Raw genomic sequence first — 27,659 nt, forward strand, 5'->3', positions numbered from 1 at the left:
AGCTCATGGAAGTAGAGTCGAATTACAGTCACTGGAGGCTGGGAAGAGTAGGAAGGAGGGGAGGCTAGGAAGAGGTTGGTGATATGGTTTGGCTGTGTCCCCACCCAAATCTCATCTTGAATTGTAGCTCCCATAATTCCCACGTGTCATATGGGAGGGACCCTGTGGGAGATAATTTAATCATAGAGGCAGTTTCTCCCATACTGTTCTCATGGTAGTAAGCCTCACGAGATCTGATGATTTTATAAATGGGAGTTCCCCCGCACAAGCTCTCCTGCCTGCTGCCATGTAACACGTGTCTTTGCTTCTCATTTGCCTTCTGCCATGATTGTGAGGCCTCCCCAGCCATGTGGAACTGTGAGTCCACTGAATCTCTTTCCTTTATAAATTATCCAGGCTCGGTATGTCTTTATTAGCACCATGAGAACAGACTAATGCATTGGTTAACGAATAGAAAGTTAGAGCTCGCTGGGAGGAATACACGTTGTAGTACCGTCTGTTATGAATATGGTGAATGATAATTTAGAGTGTATTTTCAGAAACCTAGAAGAGAGGATCCTGGATGTTCCCAACGCAAAGAAATAATAAATGTTTAAGTTTATGGATATGTTAATTACCCTGATTTGTATTTGATATACATTTGCATTTGCAAAGATATACACTGTATACATGTATCAAAATATTACACCATATCCCACAAATATGTACTATTATTATGTGTCAGCTAAAAATAAAAGGAAAAATATATACAAATAAAAAGCAACATGGAGAAATGCAAGTCAGTGTCCTGAAAAAAAAAAAAGAACACTTTATGTTGCAATACTAACATTAACGCAGAAATGTTCCCTTAGGCCATGAAGTAACTTCAGATAATTTGAAGCCAGTGGATAATGTGTTTAGAGAGTGTCAGCATGGGATGTGGCCAAGAACCCGCTCCCTACCTCTGGGAATAAGATCTGCCTGAGCCCTACCGCCAACCCACCCCAGTGCTAAGGGCTTTACGTGTATCCATGCATCTGATCCTCAAAGCCTTCCCATAAGATAAGTACTATTTATGCCCATTTTAAGCATAAGAAAACTGAGGCACAGGACATGAACTTGCTTGCTCATGGTTACACTCCTAATAAGTGGATCAGTCACTATTTAAGCCAGGTGGTGTTAAACATTGTGTCCCTGGGATATGTCATCATTCATAATCATTGATGAAAGTTTTAAATGTTAAGTATAACTTGGAATGATTCTACTGCATTGTTAATAACTTATAGTTATCATGAATCACTAGGCAAAAAGATGCTATTGTTAGGAGAAAAAAACTTCACCCCTACCGCTTGGGTGCCATGCTTGGGGGCCTGCAAATTAACTGAAGATAGATTAACAGGAGAAAAGGCAAGGTTTATTTACATGTACACGTGGGAGTTGCTCAGCCATGGGTAACTTGCAGAATAATGTGAAGTAAAGGTTTATATATATCTACTTAACAAAAGGGTGGTTTTTAGGGCTCCCATGGGAGGGCATGGTTTTTTGTGTTTTTTGATGCTATTGGGAACAGGCAATCTACCTCCATGGCAGCTGAATTTGAAGGACTCTTGGAGAAGGTTAACAGTGACTGTATTTTCGGATGGTTCTGCTTGGTCAGATAAGGGAATGTTCAGATGAGATTTCTTTCTGCATCTTCTGTAGCTCAAATGTGTATACCAAGTGTGAGAGTCCAAGTAGATTCCCACACTAATGTGGTCATCTCTTAGGTGGGGAACAAGAACAGCACAGATAAACGGCATTCAAACTATATTCAGATTAGCTTTAAATAATCTGCATCAGTAATTAGCTCTTAGTTACTGTTTGGGAGATTATTTATTTATTTATTTATTTATTTATTTATTTATTTATTTTTGAGATGAAGTCTTGCTCTGTCGCCTAGGCTGGAGTGCAGTGGCAGGATCTCAGCTCACTGCAATCTCTGCCTCCCAGGTTCAAGTAATTCTCCTTCCTCGGCCTCTGGAGTAGCTAGGATTACAGACATGCACCATCACACCCAGCTACTTTTTGTATTTTTAGTAGAAACAGGGTTTCACCATGTTGACCAGGCTGCTCTCAAAATCCTGGCCTCAGGCGTTCCGCCTACCTCAGCCTCCCAAGGTGCTGGGATTATAGGCGTGAGCCACCGCACCCAGCCAGAGAGTTATTTTTAAATCAAATATTCCCAATACCTACAAGCAACATCTTAGTAATATAATATTTATTACAGGTAGGACTTGGTCCATAGGAGGTCAAATGCGTACTTGTTGAATGAAAAAGCAGATTAATAATAGGAGAAAATATTGTGCATAGACTGTGCTGGGAAACACTAAAGTTGGTTCAGCAATACTCACCAAGCCCCTGCACTGCCCGGGAGCTCGTCTAGGAACTGAGGATGCCAACAGTCCAACATGCTGAAGCTGACATTACAGGAGAAAAGAGAAAATAGACATTGAGCAATCAGGAAATGAAAAGAGAAAATATCAAGCTGTACTAAGTGCAGTGTGGAGAATCTTTTGACTGATGTCCAGTGAAAGCCTCTTTGTGGAAGTGAGCTTTATTAAAAAGAGCCAGCCCTGTGAAGACCTGGAGCAGAGGGAACAGGAGATGTAAAGACTGTAAGGCAAGAATGAGCTTACATACCAGGAAACTGCAAGAAGGCAGTGTGGCTGGAGAGTGTGGGAGAGGGGAGCTGCCAAGATGACATCAGAGGCAGGCAGGGAGCTGCCCCAGGTGCCATCAGAAGGCTGGCAGAAGCCAAATCCCATCAGGCTTTATAGCCAAGGGCAGCGGAATGGATTTTATCCGAAGGGTAATGAGAATCCAGTGTTGGTATTAACTGTTCTGCGCGTTGTTATGTTCCTTGCAGGCCACCCTCATCTGCGGTGGGAGCTCAGGGGAACAGTGGAAGTAGAGAGAATCATCTCTCCCAGAGAGAGAGGATGGTGGCTTGTCCCAGGAGCACCATGGTGGAGGTGGAGAGAAGAGGGCAAGTGTGGGGTGTGTTTTGGAGACACAGATAACAGGACTTGATGAACTGGGCAAGGGCTGTGGTAAACCGAGTCACTTCTTCGCCGTGATGCCATCCCACCCAGACCATGGCTATCCTGAGGGGAGAATGCATGTCCTTGCACCTTCACTTTGGACTTGACCACATGATTTGTTCCAAGCAATGGGATGCACATAAAGTGACAGTGTGCCAGATACAAGCAGAGGCTTTAAAAGGCATCATTTGCTTCTGCTGTCCTTCCTGACTTCTCCCTTGCACCCTGAGGAAAGCATGCCCCAGGGTGTAACTTCTCTGCCAGCCTGGGTCCTGGGTGATAAGAAGGGTGACCCAAAGGAGTCCAGCCAAGAGGAACAGAGCTTAGAAGCTGCAGCCAGCCTCAGACCCCGGAGTGAGAAACACATTTGCAGTTGCAAGCTACAGAGATGTCTGGACCACTTGCTACTGTGGCAGAAGCTAACTACTACAAGAACACGTCAATTTCTGGCCTAAGCAACAGTGAGGATGACGGTGCAACTTGCTAATTTGAGTTGCAGCAAGTGGGGTGGGAAGGTGGAAATTAAGATTTCATTTTAGAATACACTTAGCAAATAGCAACACCACCTATATTATGAAGGATAAGATATGAGACACAACTTTCATACTCCTTGCATTTGGAGAACAATACAATTATTCGTATTTGGAATTTAATATCCCAAATAAACGTTCATGTCCTTTACACTCAACCTGTTCATTGTCAAACATTTTGTTCCCTGAAATTGCCTAATTTACATTTATTCAAAAAGAAAGTGCATTTGGAGTTAAAACTAGTTTTACCCAAGAGGATCTAAACAGCTTTCAAATAGAAATGAGATTATGCCAGGATGAAACCCATTAATGACTTAGCTGAGTGAGGTCAGTGGGGGAGCGAGCCTAGGAGCTCTAAGTAGGGAAGAGAGTCCTCATCATCACACCTGGATCATCAGGAGAAATGAGATCCACGTGGACGGCACACTCTAAAGACAGCTAAGGGAAACTTTGCAAAAAAAGCAGAAGGGTTTTTTTTCTTTCTCTCTTTTTCATCAAGATAAAGCCACTTCAACCGAGTAGAGGAACAGGTTTTGTTTGAAAACCCTAACTGGATATTTGGTTATTAATAATATATCATATTAATATTTTATATCATATTTCATTCACTGTCTACCATATTTCCCATGTAATGATATAATCTTCATAACTAGAATTTTAATGGCTGCCCAATGAATAGCTATATCATAATGTTGGGGGTTTTTTATTTGTTTGTTTGTTTTCTCAGACGGAGTCTCACTCTTTCGCCCAGGCTGGAGTACAGTGGCACGATCTTGGCTCACTGCAACCTCCACTTCCCAGGTTCAGGTGATTTCCCTGCCTCAACCACTCAAGTAGCTGGGATTACAGGCACCTGCCACCACGCCCGGCTAATTTTTGTATTTTTAGTAGAGACGGGGTTTCATCATGTTGGCTAGGCTGGTCTCGAGCTCCTAACCTTGTGATCCACTTACTTCTGCCTCCCAAAGTGCTGAGATTACAGGCGTGAGCCACTGCACCTGGCTGTGTATTTTTAATTTATCTTTTTTTGTAACTTAATTTTTTCTACCAAAAAATAGACGTTCATGAAAAGTTGTTAAATATACATTGTTAGATGAGGAAAACAAGACATGCTGGATAATATCCTTTGCATTATGTCATTAACTCATTTATGCTGGAGGTTGCAAATTTTTTTGTGAAAAATCAGACCATGGTGATGACCTTGAGCAGTAGGATACAAATAACTCCCACAAGCTTCGAGCTCCAATAACGGACACTAGCCATAAATGGGTTAAGATTACAGACAATAAATTTTGTGTATGAATATATTTATATTCATTCTGGACAGATTAATGCTAAATTATAAGTGAGGTGAGTCTATAGAAATTATTACTTTAGTTGCGAATTTCTACATCATTTAAATTATTTATGATGAGCGTATAGTAATTCTGTAACTAAAAAGCAACAAAAACAAGATATTTACCAATAAGTAATAGAAGAAATGATTCATTCCAGAAAGGCTTGAGGAAAAGATCTGACGCTAAAGTACTGTAGCTAAAACATATTGAAATAGGGCTGGAAGAGAGTGGCATCATTAGCGAGGCTTTTAGTCCACAGAACAATGAAGAACCCAGCCCCAGCTTACGTCTTCCAGTCCGGCAGAGCTCCTGACAGCTTAACACACACTTCCTAATGCTTATTATACTTTAATATGGATACTGTATTCATATTTTATGTTCTTCTATTGTTTCTGTTTATAAGTATAGCCTGGAAAAACAAGTCACAGAGTAGACACATAAAAGCACACAGCGAAATTCACATTTTCTCTTAATGTGAGAAACCACAGATGCATTAAAAAGGATCATTGCGGACAGAGGTGCACTTTGACGTTTTGATCTAACCCATTTTCACATTCAAAGGATGCTTCGAGTGTTATTCAGAAATACATAATTGTGCTGAGAGCAAAAAGCACTTAGTGTCAACTGAACACTCGCTTAAAGGCTCAGTTGGCAATACACAAGGCTGTGTTGGAGGACGCATGGACGTGGGCCCTTCTGAGCTTCGTGGAGAGCTGGTGGGAGACAGCTACTGGGCGCCGGCGCTGGTGAGGTCCAGATGGGTGCCTCCTACATTCTGCACCAGGCATGGCGAGGGGCACTCCTTGCCACCTCCTGTTTGTTTGCCTCCACCTCTTGTCCCTCCCCCTTCACAGGAAAGGAAAAGCTAGAGGCACAGAGATGTGTTTAGCTCTGTGGTGGATGAACTGATCTCAGAACGCCAGCTGCACAATCTTCACGCAAGGGTTTATAATTCCATCCACTTTCACGGTGCCTTTGGTATTTGAGCTTGGATGAAACCAAAAGGTCACCAAAAGCTTCAGGAGGAACTGCTGAATTTCACTGATGGCTGAGTCAAAAATCTCCAAATTTAGCCTGGCTGATCTCCCTCTCCAAATGCTGACTCATCAGGCTTTGATGCTTGATGCTTCCAACATGGCTGGCTGGCAGGGGAAGTTTGAACACAGCCTGAAACCTTGCAAGCTTCTGCCTCATTTCAAGGCCTGAGTATATCCCGGAGTTTCCCCTGAATAACTAAGTGGAGTGCTCATTTTGGCATAGGGCCACCGCTCCATCTATGCTGATGGAATCTCCAAGCCAGGTCACATTCAGGATAGCGTACTGTCAGTGTGTGCCTGCCAGGCCGCCTAGCCCTGAGGCTCTGCTGTTTTCTTTTAGCTCGACAGTCTCTCATAGACTGAAGTAGATTTGTGAATCGCTGCTTAAAAAAGAAATCCCATTTAAGGTTGATTCAAAAAATGAATCTTCTATTTGGGGCCTTAACACTTGAAGTCAATACAGGTTGAGCATCACTAATTCGACAATTTGAAATCCAAAATGTTCTCCAATCAGAACCTTTTTGAGTGGTGTCCAGAGCTCATGACAGAGGTGTCTTTGGAAGCCCTGCAGTGGCTCTCAGCCCTACCACAGTCATCAGGGGCTCTTTTAGTGAAATACGGATGCTGGAGCCACACCCAGGGCCGCCGCCTCAGGAGTCTGCAGGCAGCAGAAGCCAGCAGCCAGGGGAGAGTCACTGCATTGGGGCACGGGGTCTGAGGTGACGTCACCCCTCCCAGCCATCAGTACTTTGTGGATTCGGGCCCTGTAGGCTCCACTTCTGGGTTCCAGGAGTTGGGCAGGTCCACCAAGAAAGCCAGGGGATGGACGTCGGCATCACAGTTTGCAACCTCATCGGAAAGAAAAAGCTCCAATGAAACAATTAGAGAAAAACTCAGCATAAAATGAATGCTAAAAGTTGGAATTAAGAGAATCAGCAAGTGAGACGAGACAAAAAACAGGAGGTTGATGATGCAACATGAACCACCTCTGTGAAGATCTTGGCCTCACTCAGTAACAGAAAGACAAACTAGAGCATGGGGAAGCCACTCAGTTTTCCCAGAATCCAACAATGACTGGGCTTCTGGGCCAAGCTCAGAACACAAAGCTCCTGACTCAGGCTCGCTGTGACCCACGCAAAGTGAAAGGGAACACTCGGGCTGTTGTCTGGGTAATTGCTTTTTCAAAAACGCCCACTGGATAAATCCAGATAATTAAGCCCCCCAAAAAGTGTTATTTTCTTTGTGAATTATCGACATAATTGCCTTAGTTTTCACTTGGTTTTGCATATGCACTATAGCCTCACCTCTCCTTTGCATGGTCAGCATGAAGCAAGTTGATAATCTGCATTCCACACATATTGAGCTATTATCATATGTACGAGGCAGCATGATTGGTGTGATGAGGAATTGTAAACAAAAGTCCTAAGTAAGCACATGCAAGTGGCCTGCCTTCAGAAGCTCACAGTCTGCTCCACACATATTCTTAGGAGAAGGAAACTCATAAGATAAAACAAGGGAAGATGACTAGGGAAAGGCAGGGTGGATGAAGGAGGGAGAGAGGAGGAGGGACATATTGCAGAGATGGTCTTGTTGGGAGGGCCCTGGAGGGCTTCAACCGAAGGGAGAGGAGTAGAGCATGGGCAGCTATCCAAGAGTGACACGCTGCCCAGTTTCAAACCTGGGCTGCAGCACTTGCAAGCTGGGTGACTCAGTCACTTCAGCTCTCTGGGCCTCAGTTTGCCTCTGTAAAATGGGGATGATGTTCTTTGTTAGGTTATTTTGAGAACTCAATGAGCTGCTATCTGCAAATCATTTCCAAGGTGCCAGCAGCATGGAAAGTGCCCAGGTGATTGTGAGTGACCAACCTCAGGTCTTGGAGGGCTGGAAACAGCAGTCATTCTGAGCTTTCAGCAGGGTGTGCACATTCACCACTGCCTCCACTACCTGTCACTTATCTGCAGAACAGAATGAAGCCGGGGCGATAAGCAGCAACATGGTCCCAGGAGTGACATCAGGGAGCCCTGACCTAGCACTGGAGCCTAGGAATATTGTAAAATCACAAATAAGAAAGATATGACAAGGGAAAAATTAACAGGCCATCATGACTGACCTGGTACACAAGGAGTGAGGTGGCAGACAGAGATGACCCTCCACCAGGAATGGGGGAGAAGCAGCAGAGAACGGAGGAGGAGGGAGGCACCTCCACTCTGCTGAGCCAAGGTCTTGCGTGGACCTCCAGGAGGAAACCCAGTAGTCTGTCGGACAAGGGAGAGCAGATGTGGTTTCAGGAGGTGGCAATATAGAGCTATATGGAAGATGGATGCTCCAAGGGACAGATTTTAGGAAGGGTTGTAGGCTAAGGCATGGAGAAACAGGGAAAAGAGGTTTTGTGAAATTGTAGAGGACACTGGTTCTTGGGGACAACAGTTGTGACAACTGGAAGAAGCCCAGTGCTCTCCATAGAGCCCGCATCTCCAGCATATTCATCACTCCATGTGAAATAAAGAAACACTACAGAACTCCAGATGATAGCCTGTACCGGGGAGGAGTCCCAAATCCCATGCTCTGAAAGTGACACAAGACACAGGTCATGATGGTGAATCTGTGGGTACACAGGAGGGGATGAGCCGGGGCTGCTTGCCTTGCAGGCCTCTTGGAATATCTCTCATGCCTTCTTTTTTGACCAGTTACCCAATTGGCAAATCCACAAGCAGGACCATGGCTCTTTGTAGTCCTATCGGTGCTTGGCGTGCATGTTACATGGATCAGTTATAGCCAAGATGACACTTCTGAAGGATGGGGCTGCCCCAGCTATGTGAAGCCCCTAGAGATGAAGAATATAGAGGGCTGGCTGCACACGGAGAAAGGAAACACCACCCAGGAACCTCAGTTACTTTGCCCTTCTGCCTTCTGAACAGAAGCTGCCAGTTCTGCCAGGCAGCACGCTATTTCCCGAGTCTTTTTTTTTTTTTTCACTTCAGAAACTACAGGAGATACATGCAAACACTCTAAATGTATAGGCTCATTTTCCAGTAAGTACAAAAGTGGATGGATGGATGGATGGATGGATGGATGGATGGATGGATGGATGGATGAAAGGAAGGGTGAGAGGAGGGAAGGAAGGAGAAAAGGTGGGAGGGAGGGAGGGAAGGAAGGAGGCAGGAAAGAGAAAGATACTCTGTATAGTAAACTTTTCAATCTAACTGAACCCAAAACTTACAATAACTTCAGTTTCCCAATTGTGAAATTAAACTGCATCTTTCTATAGGCTTTATCTTTGCCTTATAAAATTTGGTTTAGATAAATTAGACAAAACTTCTGATCTTCTACCACCAAATCCCTACACGAAGTCCCCGGAAACTTCCTTTACGCTACCACGTTATCTACTGCATTTTTCCCAGTTGAACTCATGAAGAGCTTGAGTGTGGCAGGTGTCCAGATTCACGCCTCATCGTTTCTCCCACCAATGTCCTCACCAGTCAGTGACACCAACACTGTCCTTGGGTTCCAGTCCAAACATCTCGAAGTCATGTTTTACCTCTGTGCCCTTCACTCCACCCACTCCATGTTCAGTAGTGATGGAGCGGGCTTGGGCTCGCGCATCTCTGAAATGACCTAAACGATGTCAAAGAGCTTTTTGAAAAAGCAGTTGTAAGAACGAATGTCTCCTCTTCCCCTCCATTTCCATTGGATTTTATACAACTGCATGAGCTACAGTTTTCTACAAAATCCTTCCTCCAGGTTCCCTTTCCTCATCCCTCAGGGCCCCCCCAAGGGCAGGATAATTATTTCTTTAGTACCTATTTGCAAGATGATTTTCCAAGGATGGATTTCAAGTTCAACTTCTCAAGCCTGCAAATATGGCATCTCAAGGAGACCCACTGACCTGCCTGCCCCCATCTGCCCACCTGCCGTGGCTTGCTCGGTGCCATCCCTCTCTGCTGCCGCAGCTCCAGCCTCCACATCCTCCAGTGTCCAGCACAAGGTGCCGTCTCCCCACCCGGACTCCACTGCTGGCCTTTCCATGCTGATTTGGAGTGACATCAAGACACTCGCACAGTGGCCAAGGAGAAGTTGGAGGGCAGTTTCTGAATGCATCTTCCTTCCCAAACATGCTGAGTAGTTCTGCGGGGCAGAACCAGGTCACTGCACATCCCCATGTGTCTTTATTATGATTGCTTATAAAATGAATACATGGTCTCCCATCCGAGTACTAACCAGGCCCGACCTGTAGTCCCGGTTACTTGGGAGGCTGAGGCAGGGGAATTGCTTGAACCTAGGAGGCAGAGGTTGCAATGAGCCAAGACTGCACCTGTGCACTCCAGCCTGGGCAACAGAGTGAGACTCTGTCTCAAAAAAAAAAAAATGAATAAACGAACCAAATTATGAGCTTCTCCTAAACCATCAGAAGAAAGGTTCCCAGCTTTCAATGCTAACTTTGCTCCTACTGCAGAAAAGTAAGTCCCAGAAAATATGGAGATGAAACTGCAAATAACACTCTCTAATGTCTGGGAAAATACATTCTGCTCGCTTTGCTAAATCTACCGTGTATCACCTCACAAGTTAGATAAACCATCTCAAAATATGTGCTTGTTGATTTTTCTACCCAGAACATTAACTGCATCACTGGTAACAAAAGAATGTAGCATATATATTAATATGAAGGTATATTTTGATAGTATTCTCTGTAATTATTCTAATTCTAATAGAAATACTGCTAAAATTAAGTTTAATATCATTTCGATGGGATTTCTAGCCGGGGGTAGGACAATTTGGCACCTTTATAATATTTTTGGTAATGGTTTCTCATGTAAGCACAAGTATGCTGCAGCAGTTTATTTCCCTCAAATGATAACCAGCACGCCTTCAAAAAAAAGCTTAGCATAAAGGTTGCTGATTTCTGTTTATGAAATCCATTAACAACACAACATTCTGATGCTCCTGCGGTCTGCGTCTTGTCGGCCCGCTCTCCTGGCAGGTGATTAAACAGCAAGACTGAGCAGACATTCAGACACAAACGTTCTCCGGGGAACCACAGGGCACGCGGCCCACTGAGGGGCAGCGAGCCTGCACAGGGGCTCACACATCTATGTCCATGGCGGGAGGTTGGAGACAAGAGGACCCTGTCCCTCCAGGGTCAGAAAGAGGGCAGACACACCTTCACAGAGCAGGAAGGGGGCCAGCTCGAATGTGAAAACATGGGCAGATATTTGCTAGCAACACAGGGAATAAGTGACTTCCTGATAATAGAAACAGAGGCGGGGGGATGCTGAGACCTGACCCCACAGTGGCCCCTGCGGAACGAAGGGAAAGCATGGCCACGTGAGGGCCTGGGGAGGCCCAGGGAATGAGGCAGACCCAGGGAGGGCACGTGGCCACGCTGCGCAATTGTAATTGGGTGGCCAAGTTGGCCTCCAAGCATCATTGAGCACAGGGGCCATGATCAGTGGTGTGTTTCCACAAGGCCACTGCAGCAGGGTGAGAAGGATAGATGTGGATGCGAGTGGGAATGAGATGAGGGAGGGATGAGGGTGGATCAGGCAGTTGCTGCGGTCGAGTCCTGGACAGCAGGAGCCATCGCCAGGGGCCTCTCAGAGCGGACTCTGAAGGCCATTGTGTTCATCTCCTCAGCTGCGGTACAAACTACCCTAAGCCAGGCAGCTTAAAACAACAGAAATGTATTCCCCACAATTCTGGAGGGCTCATGTCAAAAATCCAGGTGTTGACAGGGCCGTGCTAGGGCTGGAGGCCCTGGGGGAGAATCCAGAATCTGCTCCCGGTCTCTCTGCCAGCTCCCGGGGGTGCTGGGAGCCCTGCAGCCCTTTGGCTGTGGACGCATCCCGTGGATCTCTGCCTCTGCCGTCCGTGGCTTTCTCGCTGTGTGTGTTCACGTCTCCCTCCACCTGTGCTGTCTCTGGGTCTCTTCTCCTCTTGTAAGGACAGCATTCATGGGCTTAGGGCCCATCTTAAACCAGTATAACCTCATCTTACCTTGATGACATCTGCAAACATCCCATTTCCAAATAAGGCCACATTCACAGGTACCACGGGTTAGGGCTTCGACATGTCTTTGTGGGGGACACAGTACCACCCATAGGAGGCCTGGTGCTTGGTGGGGGGAGGGGGGCTGCAGGAGGCAGGGCAGAGCTGGGCTCCAGCCAAGGGCCAGGTTGGCGGGGAAGCTGGTTCGATTCCCTGGAAGGGGCCGAGGGCAGGAGGTACTGTTCCGTGTGGCTTTGGGGCTTCCTGCTGCAGTGGGCTCCAGGCAGAGAGGCCTCTGCCACCTGCCGAGGTTTTAGTTGCTGCCACTTCTTCCTTATGTTCCTCCAAATCTCTGGCTGCCCCCATCTGAACCTCAGAAGCATGCTATGGGGGCAGGGGTTCCCCGTCCTCAGCTTCAGGAGGCTGGATCCACTCCTAACTGGGGGAAACCGTTTGCTTCTTTCCCAGGGGACAGGTTGCCAAAAGGCGTACCCAGAACAGAAAGCTGAACATCTAACCAGTCTCTGCCTCCTGATGCAGACCGATGTCGTGGGAAGACCCGAGAGTCAGGACTCAGGGGTGTGAGAGTCCACCCCAGCTCTGCCCTGCGGGGCCTGTTCCGTCTCACCGGGCTCCAGTCTTCTTAACTAGAAAATGAGGGCTTCTGGTGCAAAGTCTCTAAGGAGCTTTTCAGCTTTAAAGCATTCTGAATCCCATTTTCCCGCTGACATTCTAATTTCACAGCGGGCTTATCTCCCCCTCAGAAGGGTCTTCAGCTGCAGCAGGGCCTTCCATTTTAGCTTAAATCGCTCTGACCTTTTTATCAAGCAGTTCATAAATGCCCTTGCGCTAGGAGGGGCGGTCGCAGTGTGGTCCCCAGAGAGTGTCCTCTGAGGACTCTGAAAGCTGCTTCCAAGGTTGGCGCCGAGCACAGGAGGCTCCCTCTGGCTTCCGCAGGCACTGAAGGGGTTTGCCCAGCGACACCTTGCTCAGCACTGCCAAGCTGGAAAACAGGTGGGTGGGGGCAGCCGCCAGGAGGGGCCAGCAAACCAGGCCCTAATCCATGAGCAAATTCCACGTTCACTGCCTCACTTTTATCTGCAGATAGGTGCGTCCTTGTGAGAAACCACAGTATTGTCCCGCACCCATGAAAGGAGGCGTGGACGTGATCCCAAGTCCCCTAAGTTAGACGGTCCAGCCTCACCTGAGCAGTCACATGGACCTGCCGGGTCCTTTGACCTCAACACCACACACTTCCCACACCTGCTGCAGGAAGGCGAGGCAGGAAGCATGCACACAAACCTCAGTATATCACAGTGGCGCTGCCATCTCGCCCGCTGAAAAGTTGATTTTCTAAACCAGAGGCAGCGAAATGGACCCGCTGGGGAATTCGTGTATCTTGTCTAGCATTTATATTAATATTTGGGGGTAGAGAGTTGAGAAGTAGAAAATATGTATGTTAAAATTTTAAGAAAAAAAAAAAAAAACATCAAGTAGAACTAGCCAGTCTGATATCATTAATCTGGTTCCTGCACACACTTGTCTTATAAAGTGCTAGGAAAATAGATATTTTTCTTTCATATTATGCAATTATGTATGGCATATTGCCTGTCTGTGTGGCTCGAAAATCATTACACTGGTCAAGCTGTCCCTCTAGTAAAAGCAGACCACCACTTCATAGGTTAAAAAGACGTCTGCAAGCTATTTAATACTAAGCTTCATTCAATTAACCTTCATTTTTGTCTCAAAATAATCCTGACCATTTAATATATAACCCATCACTCCAAAAAGCAATGATTGTACTGTGAAAACATGATTCTTTAGGCATGGAATTTGGTTGTTCACAAATTATTTTCCTTTTATGGCTAGAACCCTAAAATAATATCAGCAACTGGTGGGAGGGAGGGCAGGAAGGGGAGGAGACAGACTCGGAGGACACGTGTGAGAAAGAGGCAAAGGAAGCTCCTTGCTGCTGCTGCTGTCCTTGCTGCTATTCTGCCCAGGCTTCGTTTTACAGGATCAATGTCAGGGTGTCACTGGGTCAACAGCAGGGAGGTCTCTCAGCAGGGACACCCAGGCCAGCGAACACACTGATGCACTGTGCTCCGCTACTGGCCGGTGATCACTTCAGCTCCTCTGGGGGAAGACTTTCCGGCCTGAGCCATCGCGTTCCAGGGAGTTCCTGAGGACAAAGAGTATCATGGAGTCTCTGGGCACAGCCCCTCGCTCCTCTGCAGGACCTGAATTGTCATCCCACAGCAACCGAGCCGGCACACCCTCAGCACAGCTGCAGGATAACTCTTCTCCACTCCTCCTATGGCAAGCAGGTTGGCATCACCCACGGGGCCTGCCGTACCCACGAGTGGCACCTGGAGAGGGACAAGAGGAGACAGGGCACTGCCTCCTCCGGACAGGTGTCGAATGGAGTCAAGATCCCTCGATTGTCAGAGACCAAGGGGTCCAAAGGACCCATGCCCCCAGCACCTTCCCCAGCCTGTGAGCAGGCCGTGGTCCCACGCTTTCCTCCACAGCCATGGAAATGGTACTGTGGGCAGGGAGGGGTCTCTTTAGCCACAGACACCTGGCTCCCCCTTCATCTTGAGGGCAGTATTTCTCTGGTGGGTTGGAAGCGCTCATTACTCACATTGGGAATGACACTTCTGGGCTGGCCAGTGTGGGGGACTTTGGGAGGGACTGCATTCCTCTCAGTAAAGCGGCAGGGAACACACAAGCTTATGGCACGTGTTGGACCAAATACCAATGAAAACACCAGACAGTGTAGCTTTACAAACACATGTCCAAAGAGTTTCCCTTGTCCTCATGGATGGAATTCACCTACTTCCTCTCAACACTGGACTCAGGCAATGCTGGAGAGTAATCCAATTTCATGCAATTCAATGAATACAGTGAGGCCAAGGGGAAAAAGCCCTCTCCTTCCCCTGAGAAGGCTCGCAGACCTCCAGGCAAGCAAAGTGCGATGATGGGCTGCACCGTGCGGCACAGTGGAGGGCAGAGGAAACTCACGGTGCTCCGGCATCAGCAGGACTGGTAGGGCGGGCGCTCACAGTGAGTCAGGAAGGTGAGCTCGTCATCAGACACAGCAGACACAGGCAGGAGGTGAAGGAGGATCAATGGGGAGACAAGCCATGAGCCGCACTCCCTGGAGAGCCAAGGGGCTGGCAGGCAGAGGAGGAGGGTGGCAGGAGGGTGTGGCTGAAGTCAAACAGGAAAGCAGCTTTGCGGAATGAAGACCAGGATGGGCTTCCTGGAAGAGAAGTAAGGGAAGTGAGGGAGCCAGTCTGCTGCCCACCAGACCAGAGTTCGCTCGGCCGGAGGGAGCTGGGAATAAAGACACAGGAGCCGGCAGCCCCTCTTCCTCCTCCTCCTGCCCTCCCACTGCCACCCATACAAAATCAGCCCTGGGACACTCAGGAAAAGGAGAGTCTTCAAAACAAAGAAAGAGATAGACAAAAGGCAGCAAGAGGTCCCACATGTGCATCTAAATATCAGGGGCAATCCACACGTATCCCCCATCCTGACCTCACATTTACAAATTTAATTCCGCATAGATTGTAAGTCTCACCGTGAAAGGTGAAATAATACAACTTTAAGAAAATGTGGGAGAAGAAATAAAAGCACTAAAACCACGAAAGGAAAGAAAAAGATACATTGAACCACATTAAAACAAGAACTATTATTTACCAAAAGGCACCACTGAGAGAGAAAAGTCAGCCCACAGAGAAGGCATTCACAAGACATGCATTTGGCAAAGGACTTGTGCAAATCAACAAGAAAAATCCAATACATCCAGACAACTCAAAGAAATGGGAAAATGACTCGGATAGGTACTACGCAGAAGAGGATAGCCATGTGGCCAGTAAACAGACGAAAACATGGTTGATATCTCCCACAGGGCCATGCAACACCCTGCACATGTGAGAACCACTGACGTGACAAAGGCAGCACCCAGCGTGTAAGGGAGTGCGACACCAGCTCTCATCTCTATTGAGAAAGTGTTCACTCATCCATTCCAGAGCAGGGTTTGCAGCATCTACTGATGCTGAGAACTCATCTCCCTTTGGCCCAGCAACCCTGCTCCTAGACATGCACACGACAGCAACGCGTATGTGTGTGCACCCAAAGACAGAAATCCACACATCATCACCACAGCGAGATTCGTAGTTGCCAAAAACTAGAAACAACCCAGCACCCACCTATAATGGAATGGATTCCTAATTGTGGCGTGTTTACACAGTCAAAGCTATGCTGCAACAATGAAGATGAACAAGCTTCAACTAGACACAACAAAAGGGTTTTGCTCACATACAATGGTGAGCAAAAAAAGCAGACACACAAGCGCACGCAGTGTGGCTCGGTGTATGTGTGGTTCAAAACCGTGCTGTTCAGAGGCAGGAGGTGCATGCTGTCGGAATGGGGGTTAAGGACAGGTGGGAGGCACGAGGGGCTTGCAGGATGTGGGAGGGGTGCTGCTCCTTCCTCTATCCTGTTTGCCTGGATATGTTTCATTTGTGACGATTCACTGAGCAATGTATTTAGAATCTTCACTTCCCTTCTATCTGTTTGTAGTGGGCTGAATGGGGGCCCCATAAAACATAGTTCTGCAACTAGTTCCCAGAATCTCTTACAATGAGAGTCAGCCCTACCTGATATGCCAGAAGATGTGATTATGGTGAGGGTCTTGAAAGGAGGAATTTATCCCGGATTATCCACGTGGGCTGGAAACCTAAAATGAGGGCGTCCTTGTAAGACAGAGAAAAGGCCACACGGCGACTTGGAGAAGATCGTGTGAAGATACAGGCAGAGCTTCAAGGGACGTGGCACAAGCCAAGGAGCCCCTGGAGCACCCAGAGCTGGAAGAGGCAGGAAAGATCCTTTCCTGGGGCCTTCAGAGTAAGCACAGTCCCACTGAATTCAGACTTCTGGTTTCCAGAACTATCAGGGTAAATTTTTAAGGCTGGGCCCAGGTGGCTCGTGCCTGTAATCCCAGCACTCTGGGAGGCTAAGGCGGGCAGATCACTTGGCTCAGGAGTTTGAGAGAATAAATTTCTGTTGTTTTAAGCGACCATGTCTGTGTTCGTTTGTAAAAGCAGCGGCAGGAAACAGATCCACTCTTCTACTTCAATGAAATGAGGAAATTAAACAGTAAAATCGAATTCTGCCTGGACCCCTCTCTTAGGCCAAGTAAGTCAGAGCAGGCTGGGGAGGGCCTGAGCGTCAGGCAGCTCCCATTCCCGGGTGGTGCCAAGGGTTCCCCGGGCTCAAGAGGCTTCACCAGGAAGGGAGACTCCCTGCCGCCTCAGGCCCCCGAAAAGGCCCTCAGAGATGTGGGGTCGGGGGCAGCAAAGTTTCTGGGACCACTCGGCCGGGTTTCCGGGCCTCACTGAGACCCTTCTGAGGTTTGCAGTCATGAATCGTAAGTGAGCCTCAGCCAGCTGTGTAACTGTCTCCCGCGATGTTCACTCAGGGTAGATGAATGGGTTTAATCAGAGCTGGGACATTTCCAAGTGAATTCTAAAAGACAGGGAAGAGGGCAAGGGAACTGAGGATGCTCAAATGAAGGAATGACATGAAGAGCCACAGAATCTTACCTGGGTAAGAAAGGCACTAAGGATGGAGGGAATGCTAGGGAGCAAAAATGTAGTAAGAAGAATGAATGGGAAGCCTCCATGGGGGCCGGAAAGCACCGCAGTGGGGGCTCACCCAGGAGGCTGGGCAGGTGGAGGCAGTCAGAGAGGGAGGCAGAGGCTGGGGGAAGACAGGCTGAGGTCCAGACATGGGAGAAGGAGGCAGAGGCTGGAGGGAGACAGGCTGAGGTTCAGACATGGGAGAAGGAGGCAGAAGGTGGGGGGAGACAGGCTGAGGTTCAGCCTCAGGAGGAGGCAGAGGCTGGGGGGAGACAGGCTGAGGTCTAGACATGGGAGAAGGAGGCAGAGGTTAGGGGGAGACAGGCTGAGGTTCAGCCTAGGGAGAAGGAGGCAGAGGCTGGGGGGAGACAGGCTGAGGTTCAGCCTCGGGAGAAGGAGGCAGAGGCTGGGGGGAGACAGGCTGAGGTTCAGCCTCGGGAGAAGGAGGCAGAGGCTGGAGGGGGACAGGCAGAGGGACCGGACATGGGAGAAGGAGGCAGAGGCCAGAGGGAGACAGGCTGAGGTCCAGACATGGGAGAAGGAGGCAGAGGCTGGAGGGAGACAGGCTGAGGTTTAGCCTCAGGAGAAGGAGGCAGAGGCTGGGGAAGACAGGCTGAGGTTTAGCCTCAGGAGAAGGAGGCAGAGGCTGGAGGGAGACAGGCTGAGGTCTAGACATGGGAGAAGGAGGCAGAGGTTAGGGGGAGACAGGCTGAGGTTCAGCCTTGGGAGGAGGAGGCAGAGGCTGGGGGGAGACAGGCTGAGGTTCAGCCTCAGGAGAAGGAGGCAGAGGCTGGGGAAGACAAGCTGAGGTTTAGCCTCAAGAGAAGGCGGCAGAGGCTGGAGGAAGACAGGCTGAGGTCTAGACATGGGAGAAGGAGGCAGAGGCTGGGCAGAGACAGGCTGAGGTTCAGCCTCGGGAGGAGGAGGCAGAGGCTGAGAGGAGACAGGCTGAGGTTCAGCCTGGGGAGAAGGAGGCAGAGGCTGAGGGGAGACAGGCTGGGGGTCCAGCCACAGGAGAAGGAGGCCACGGCATGGTTAGAGCTGTGGGAAAAGGTGGTTAGTGCTGTGAGGAGGTCCCATAACAGAAACCAGGCATTTGGCAGATTATCCTCAAGGAGACCAATGACTTAAAAACGGTGCCAGGTTGGAACATGAAAGGAACACCATGACCAGGGCCCAGAACCTCAGGGAATGAGGGAGTGGTCCTGTAGGTCAGGGATAAGAGCGATGGGACATGGGCTTAGACGGGCTGTGTGTCTGGCAGAGGGTGAAGGAGAGCGTGTGGACAAGGCTGCAGGGAGCGGAGCAGGGAGGGCCATGCCTCAGTGGTGAGAGAGGGAGCAGCCTCCCTGTGAGAACTCAGAGGATGGCCGACTTGTGTGAAGGGGACACTCAGAGAAGAGGTGAGGATGCAGTAGTGCTTTCTGCACCCAGGTCTGCAGAGCTCACTGAAAAGTAATACATCACCACTCTTGAGCCATGGGAATTAGACTATCTGGGTATATTTGTGAAATAGCCAAAGAAAGGCAGCTTTCCAATCCTTCACCCCTGAAAGTTCACAGACTCGGTCTATGTGACATCACTGCATCCTTCAGAGCAGGTCCTCCCAGAGTTCACCCTTCTAAATACAAAAACTGGCCAAGTGGAGCTAGGAGTGTGTCGTTCCCTGGGACATTCCCAGGTCCCTATTGTGTGACAACTACTAGGGAGGCACAAGAGGCACCAAGTTCCTCCACGGGAGACCCTCCTCCCCTGGTGGTTCTCCGCTGGTGCTGAGCCACTGTGTGCAGCCATGACGCCCAGGCAGGCCCTCACCCCAGGTGCCTCTGGGGTCTCCTGGATGCTGCTGCTGCTTGCTGGGCTGCTCACTGAACAGGTTGCCCTTGGTGCCTACATGCCCCACCCTCAGCACCAACCCCTGTGACGGCAGGGACCCCACTGCCCTGGACCGAAAGCTCTCCCATCTTTCCTGTCTGCCCCATGGCCATCCTGGAAGGCATCACCAACAGAAAGCCATTCCAGAAAGGGTTCTCTCTGCCCAAATGGATGTGGCTGCCCTGTGTGAGCTCCAGGCTACCATCTGATGACATCTCATCTTCTTCCTGAAACCAAGATACCCCTGGCTGGTGGAAAGTGAATGGCCTTGGAGTTGAAAGAGACTATTTCAGGCAGACCTGTTGTGGTCCTTTCCTGTTGCTGTTGTAACAAGTCATCACAATCTTAGCAGCTTAGAACAACACTAGTTGTTTATCATCTTGGGATTCTGTAGGTTAGGAGTTCCAAAGCAGGTCTCCCTGGGCTACACTCAAGGTGTCAGCAAGGCTGGTTCCTCCTGGAGGCACGGGGTTGGCGGGGGTGGGGGGACTTCTGCTCCCTGGCCTTTCCAGCTTCTAGAAGCCACCCACATTCTTTGGTCCTCTTAAGCCAACAGCCTTGTGTCTCTCTGACCACGCCTCTGTGCTCAGGCTCCCCGTGAGTCTCCTCTTCCACCTTCCTCTCCCACTTCTAAGGACCCCTGTGATTACATGGGGGTACCCAAATAATCCAGGGGAATCTCCCTATTTTAAAGCCATTTGGCATTTGTTTTCCTCTGCTAATGGCTGCACAAAGGAAAAGTCTTTTCTTTTCAATTTGTTCACTGACGCTGCTGCTGTGTCCCCATAGGAAAGCAGGGGTCCCACCAGGCGGGTTGGAGGGGACCGGTCTCTGGTTTCCTGAGCTCCCTGCAACTATGGCTCCAAGCTCCGCACCGCACAGGTGATCCCACCCCTCCTGGGCCCCAGTTTGCAGAAGCTGTCACAGCCATTGAGGAGAATTAGGAGAGACACAACAAGCATGCCTATGTATGTGGCATACATAAAAAGGTCTAGAAGGACACTCAACAAACAGCCTTAGTGGTCCATCTCTGCAGAGGGGGCCACAGAACTGAGAGCTCAGCAACATGACGCTGAACCAAAGCAGACACTTCCCCGTGCCATTTCTGGGAGGGCTGACTGGTGCCACTTTTTAGGGTAGCAGTTTGGTAATAATTAGCAACATTTAAGTACACATAATTCCATCTTAAGAAATTAATCCCAAGGGACTTCGCAGATGCCAGTTGAGGACCATGAACAATGGCGTACCCCACGGCACTGCTGGCATCATAGAGTCTAGGCACATGCGACTCCTCCATGCCATGGGCGCCGCTGACAGACCTGCCAGCCCTGCCCCTGCTGACAAAGATTTGCAAAGGTATTTCAAGGGAAAAAAGAAATACCCTGAAGGGTGTGTATAATGCGATCCTCTATGTATTTTTCTGAGCACCTGAATATACGCGTAGAGGGCATCTGGTTTGCCTGGGAAGATGTGCGTGGTTACAAACACTGAGGCTGGGTCTGGAATGCTCTGCACCATTCACATTTTTCACCAGGAAAAACAAGTGTGCGAAACAGCAGTGTTACATACGCTATCTGCTTCTGCTTGCTGCACAAAAATAACATTTGTACAAACAAAAGACTATTTAAGCTTAACAAGAGCAGCAATAAAAAACAGGTCCAAATCAATCCTGTGTATGCCCGGTTTCTGTATGGGAGGGCTCTGTGCTGAGTAAGCTCTCTGGTTGCACACTGTGCACAGTTAATAAATGGTTATTAATAATAGCAATGATAATGGCCTCCACGTGCTACTGAAATGCAATTAGTTTCACAGTGGGGCATGATACACATCTGAGGACAAACATTCAATTTTCACTCACATCCCAAACTTTTAAGCGGTCAGACCAACAGTTTGCATAAAAGGCCCATCCTGTGTGTTGCATTGTGTCTTAATTTCATAACTCGACCACACCCCGGGCCCCAGCTGCTGCTTTTGATTAAATCAATGGACGACTGTGTTAACATCCCTTTGGGACTCTGACACTCTAGGCTGCATGTGGCTGTAAATTAATAAACGCTGGGCAAAAAGAGATTGCCCAGAGGGCACCTTAAACTATGTGCCTCTTCCTCTAACATATCTCGGGAGAAAAAGAAGGGTCTCTGGAGGGTTGATGAGGTGGACACGCAGAGTGAGCATGGGAGGGCAGGCAGGGAAGGGACCACCTCTTCCTCATCAGCAGCCCCTCCGCAGGCAGGTGGCTGAGAAAGGCACAGGAAAAGGGCTCAGGGCATTTTCAAGAGGAGGTTGGGCAGGAAGGAGAGGGGGAGAGCTGGAAGGAGGAGGCAGGATGCGGCAGGCCCTAGGGCCGTCTTTGCATCCAGCCATCTCCCCCAGCCTTGAGAAGAGGAACACGAAGTTAGGAACAGATGATGGCCGATGAAAAGGTGAAAATAAACCAGGTGTGATGCATTGAAGAGGATGACACCTGCGAGTCCTGCAGCCACAGCAGACAGAGGCCTCCCCAACCCATCCACCCGCAGCTGCAGGTGGCACCCGACAATGGCTGTGCCTCCCAGGACTCCAGTTGGAGACTCGAGAATCCTCCCACCTGGAGAATCGGGAAGACTCCTGCTTGCTTTTCCAGTTCCAATGTGTACCTTGGTCCTGCCAGCATCTATGCCCTGACTTAAGGCTACTCCAGGCAGGGGCAAAGGTGAGGCCAGCCAGGGAGGCAGCAGCCGTGGATGTGGGCAGGGCCATGGACAAAGCCGCTCATCTGCAGCTTCCGGACGAAACCTCTGGTGAGCACGGTCACCATCCATCCCACTCCTCAGCACTCCCAGAGGGAGCCTGCAGATGGCCCTGCGTGAATGGCTGCTGTTTCTTATTCCAAACTCTGTCTAGACAGTGAGGTGCAATGCTGGGCCTTGCGCTCCTCAGATGAACTAAACTTGAAAACCCACAATGACGCATCTAGGGTTTAAATTTACTTACATGAAATTCAATTTTTAGCCTTAAGTCACTCCGACAAAGTAAGTTTCTACAGGAAAGGGCCAACATGAGCACCCAGTGAATGGAAATCCAGGCCGTCCTTCATCCTGAAGGTGCCAGAGCAGGCCCCACCGGCTGCCTGAGAGCTCCTGCTCCCTGTCCATGCCCTCTGCCCCTGCCTGTCTCTGTTCTCTGCCCCTGCCTGTCTCTGTTCTCTGCCCCTGCCTGCCTCTGTTCTAAGGACTGTAAGAGCTAAACCTAAGATCACTCGACTCCCTTGTAATCAGGGGGGCCATACGACAGTGTTCTTGCCCATGAGATGTGAGCAGAAGTCCCTGAGAAAGACAGCCCTTCCAGAATCAAATGGCAAAGCTTCCACAGGAGAAATCTTTTTGCCCATCAACCTTTGCCCTCCCTCTTCTATGTTATTCCTGCCTGGAATGCAAACATGATGCCTGGAGGTGCAGCAGCCATCTTGTAATGTCAGGACAGAGCCCATGCTGAGGATGGCAGAGCAGACTGGTGAGCTTAGGTCCCGGTTGATGTCTGTGAGGAGCTACTGCTGTCCGGGCAGACAGCTTCGCATTGTTGTTGCAGGAGAAAAATTAATTTCTGTCTTTGCATCTCACTCTCACCTGAACCTTTCCTAATTTGCAGCAAACCTACGTAAAACAGTAAAGGACAATCATAACTAAAATAAAATACAACACATATGTATACATATGTGTATAAATAAATGTATAAATGCACATTTATAATTATTTTCAGTGCATATTTAAATTGAGATAAGTTATGTAAAATTATTTTTTAAATTTTAAGGTATGATGGATGTTATTATCTCGCATAAGATTGCTCACTCCTAAAAAAAACCTGGAAAACTTCAACGATAGTGGAAAAACAGAGATGCTTTTTAATGCATCATGAAAAATCCTAGCACAAGCCCAAGTGGAAATACGATTCCCCAACAGAAATGCAAAGGCAGAAAAGCCCCCTGAAAGAAGGATCCTAGCAGTCTGCCTTCCTCCTACATGACTGCCTGAATTGTTGGTAAGTAAATGGCTTTGTAGAATGTAACATGGTCACAAACCCCAAGAAGCCAACTGCACAAGGAGAGGCAAGCAGACCCAGTGCCGAGCAGAACAGGGCAGGGCCATGAAGGAAAACAAAGGGACATGTGACTGCCTGAGCACCAGAGGAGCCCCAGCCACAACCGGTACTCAAGGGGCAGCCCCACCTCTCTGCTGCTTTGCTGATTTCTGATTCTGAGCAAAGGATGCTATAAATAAAGCTAGAAATAAATATTCCACCAGTGTCTCCCTTGTTTTCCCAGCCTCTGTTCCAAATTCCCTCTTCATGCTCAGCTGCAGGATGAAGCCAACCTCCTTCCTGCTCTCATGATCATAATGGCTGTGCTGTGAAGACCGCAGCTACGGGGATCTTGTGACCTCAACTGGTCCGTACCCACATCGAGGTAATGGCTAATCTGTCTCCTTTCTCTATATGTCTGAAAGAAAATAATAAACTGACCTGAGCATGAGCTCACCTAAGCGTGCTGTTCCGTGCCTGGGAGACTTCTCAGCATCACCATCCTCATCCCCATCTTCATGGAACCAGGGCTAAAGGTCCGGCAGACATGTTAGAAGATGCAATGTGCAAAAAAAAAAAAAAAATGAAAAAAATGAAAAAGAAAAAAAATGAGACAGTTGCTCTGGGAACCAAGACTAGCAATCAAACTCAGTAAAACAAAGACAGGAATAACCAAAGTGGCCCTTTATTGACTGATTGCTATTGATTGGCTGATCAATTACTTACCATGTCCCCGGCACCACAGAGAGTAAACGTGTAAGCACATGCCTTCCTTCTATCAACACTGGGAGGTTGTTCTCCCTACTCTAGAAGTGCCCCCTGCTGAGAGAAGCCACCAGGCCATACAGCAAGGAAGGGGCCAAGCTGGGCCCGAAACTGATGCCTGCCAGTTCCCCCTGCCCGGCCGGGACCATGGGCTGTAGCACAGGGTCTCCACCATCAGGCATGGCTTTGAGCTGCAGACAGGTCAGGCCTCAGGAACCCAGCCAAACCAGGTAAGGCCTACGTCGGGAGCCCCCATATCAGGCTGGGAAGTGAAAGAGTGGCTGGTGATTCAGCATGCAGCACAGTCCATCACTGAGAGGTCCACTATCTGGCCATGGGCTGAGCAAGGGGCTCCTGGGGCTGGGAGCTTGCTGGGAGCCGCCTCCCAGGTCATTCGCCTGGGCTGCCAGGGCCGGGCAGTGTCTGAGCTGAAGACTTGAGTAAGCACCTGCTTACCACAATGGTGCCCAAATTCCCCAAGGCTGCAGCTCTCTACAGCATGTGCCTTTTTACCATCCCCCACCTCATCCATCCTTGGGCGCTTATATCATTTTCCTGGGGATGCTGTAAAAATCTTCACAAGCTTAGTGGCTAAAAAGAACAGAAATTTGGTCTCTCGTGGTTCTGGAGGGGAAAAGTCTGAAACTAAGGTGTCAGCAGAGCTGTGCTCTCTTGGAAGGCTCCAGGGCAGGGTCCTCCTGGATTCTTGCAGCTTCCGGTGACCCTGGAGCTCCTTGGGGTGCCTTGGCTTGCAGGTGCATCAGTTTGATCGGCCACTGTCCTCACCTGGCATGCTCTCCTGTGTGTCTCTATTTTCTCTTATAAGAACACAAGTCATTAGACTTAGGGTTGACCCTAATCCAGTATGACCTAGTTTTAACTTAACTGGCTACATCAGGAAAAACTTGAGTTCCAAATGAAGTCACATTCTGAGGTTTCAGGTGGACACGATTTGGGTGAAGCACCATTCGACCCAGTTCAGGCTACCATCTGCAAACTTTCCCAATTGCCCTGCCTTATCCCTAAGTCCCTAAAAGACTGGATGACTACACACACACACACACACACACACACACACACACGCACACAGATGCTTGCACGCGGAGCTTATAAGTACGTACATATGGATACACACATACGTGTGTATATACATTGTTGTATTGAAATGAATTAGCTCTATAACTTAGAGGTGCCTTCTAAACAAAACTGGGAATCTGAGACTGGAAGAGGAACCAAAACAGGGTTCCATGAGGTCCCTGCTCCTAATGCAGCTCTTTGGCAGCTGGGAGAAATGGCATCTTCCATGCAGAGGTTACTGGTCACCTTGGCACCTGCGTTCCCACTCACACTCTGCCTGAACGACCATCCCAATACATTCCACTGCTCACCCCAACCAGCAATGAGTACAGCCCCAGTGACTTCAGGGTGTGACGTGCTCAAAGCTCCCGCAAGCTGAAGGTGAGACCAGCACACACAGCACAGCCCACCTAGTATCTATCACCGAGCACGAGGCGAGTCACCTTCCCCATCTCCCTCAGTCCCCGCTCCCCTCCACCTCTAGCACATTCTGTCTGATGGAATGACCCAAGGTAGTCTGAGCAGCAGAACCCCCTCCCCCCAACCCCAGCAAATTCCAGGCTGCAGCTGGCCGACCCTGGAGACGTCCCTTCCCAGTTCGGGACCCTGGCTCCCTCTGTGAGTGGGGTGGGTCTGGGGATAAACGAGGTACCATCCCTCAAACCTGTGCACAGTGCCCGATCCAGAGTCGGTGATCAACACCCCTTCCTGTGGAACAGCGCCAGGGTCTCTCCACAGAGTTGGAGATGCTGATCTTGGGCTCCCGAGGATAATGGCAGCTGGCACTGCCCTCTGCAGTGGCGCCATCGAAGCTGCTCCATCTGCCTCCAGAGCCAAGCCCTGTGATGAGGCCAAGCCTCAGACGGCAGGATCATCAGGGCAACCACAGGGACATTGCCTAGCAGGCCTGGGCTTTGACAGAGCTCCAGAGAGTGCTGGAGGAGCTGGGTCCCCAGCTGTGTCCACCCAGGTAAGAGAACACCCCCAGACGGGTCAGCTCGGGGACCTCAACCCACATAGACTTCATGACTATTTTGGAGGTATGTTTTATTAAGTCTCAGCTTCAGCATTTGAGTACACATGGTGTGTGCAAGCCTTCCAGTATCAAAGTGGACGGAGCGCAGGGCTGTAAGTCACAGGATCCTGCGGGACACCCGGCCCCTCCCTGACCAGCCACATGCCCGTGGCCAGTCAGCCAGCCCCGAAAGGCTGGGTTTATGTTGATACTAAAGAGTTGCTATCGGCCGGGCGCGGTGGCTCAAGCCTGTAATCCCAGCACTTTGGGAGGCCGAGACGGGCGGATCACGAGGTCAGGAGATCGAGACCATCCTGGCTAATACGGTGAAACCCCGTCTCTACTAAAAAATACAAAAAACTAGCCGGGCGACAAGGCGGGCGCCTGTAGTCCCAGCTACTCGGGAGGCTGAGACAGGAGAATGGTGTGAACCCAGGAGGCGGAGCTTTCAGTGAGCTGAGAGCCGGCCACTGCACTCCAGCCTGGGCGGCAGAGCAAGACTCCGTCTCAAAAAAAAAAAAAAAAAAAAAAGAGTTGCTATCAAGTTTATTCAAAATTATCATGTTCTGCCTGCAAAACACCTGGATTAGCAATCGGCTTGATGACGGAACCGCTGTGCCATTCGGTCTGCTTGTAAGCAGGGTATTCATACTTCAGAGGGCTCTAGTCTCCAAGAAACCTGCGAGAATGATGCCACCTGCATCTGTGCCAACACGGCAGTGTGCTGACGCTTCAGGTCTGTGTACAATAAATCACTGCGGCCAGACAGTCCTCAAATTAGAACTGGCCTCCTCTATATTTCCAATGCATTTAAAATTACATGGGCACATGCACCCCATCTCTGTGTTTGCCATGCACTTACCAAAAACAAACAGCCCAGTATGTGTGTGGTTTTGAAACTGTATGTGTATAAATGACAAGCTGGAGCTTGTGTCTGTGTCTTCCGCAGAGAACCTGTACTTACCAGCTCAGGAAGGGGGCACTGACCTCCACCTGGGAAATGAGGAAATTCAAGTCTTCCTCTGGGAGAGCGTCCTCAGGGGCTTCCTGTGACACTGCTGGGGACACAGAAATCCCCCCATGCCTCCTGCTGGCAGCCACCTATGCACGCACCACTCCTGCCCCATGGTCTAGTGGTCCTGCACACTGCAGCTTGTCCTACCCTCGGAGGATCTGCACTCCCGGAGTTCTGCTGAAGTGTGTGCATGCCAGGGCCATCTGTAAAAGTTCCGGCTTTCTCAGCTGGGTGACTCCCACTGCCACCCACAGTATTTCTTCCTT

General features: G+C 49.2%; 1 protein-coding gene across 5 annotated transcripts in view; it reads right to left on the reverse strand.

The window, feature by feature from the left end:
* Positions 1–2,382: 2,382 nt before the first annotated feature.
* Positions 2,383–27,659, reverse strand: part of MED10 (mediator complex subunit 10) — a 37,279-nt gene continuing 12,002 nt past the window's right edge. Inside the window, exons 4-6 of one of the 5 annotated variants that reach the window (XR_004056359.1) lie at positions 23,979–24,051; positions 14,970–15,210; positions 13,758–14,127 (exon numbers count right to left, since the gene is read on the reverse strand). Coding sequence is in view for 4 of the 5 variants with exons in the window: in XM_030927391.1 (XP_030783251.1) it covers positions 14,054–14,127; positions 23,979–24,051 (147 nt within the window). In the remaining variant the exon portion in view is untranslated. Of the gene's footprint in view, positions 2,436–13,757; positions 14,128–14,969; positions 15,211–16,615; positions 16,690–23,962; positions 24,052–27,659 lie in introns of those variants that run through there. The other 4 variants (XM_030927395.1, XM_030927391.1, XM_030927393.1 and 1 more) reach the window with 4 other exon arrangements.

Source organism: Rhinopithecus roxellana, chromosome 3 (assembly GCF_007565055.1).
Source record: "Rhinopithecus roxellana isolate Shanxi Qingling chromosome 3, ASM756505v1, whole genome shotgun sequence".
NCBI lineage: Eukaryota > Metazoa > Chordata > Mammalia > Primates > Cercopithecidae > Rhinopithecus > Rhinopithecus roxellana.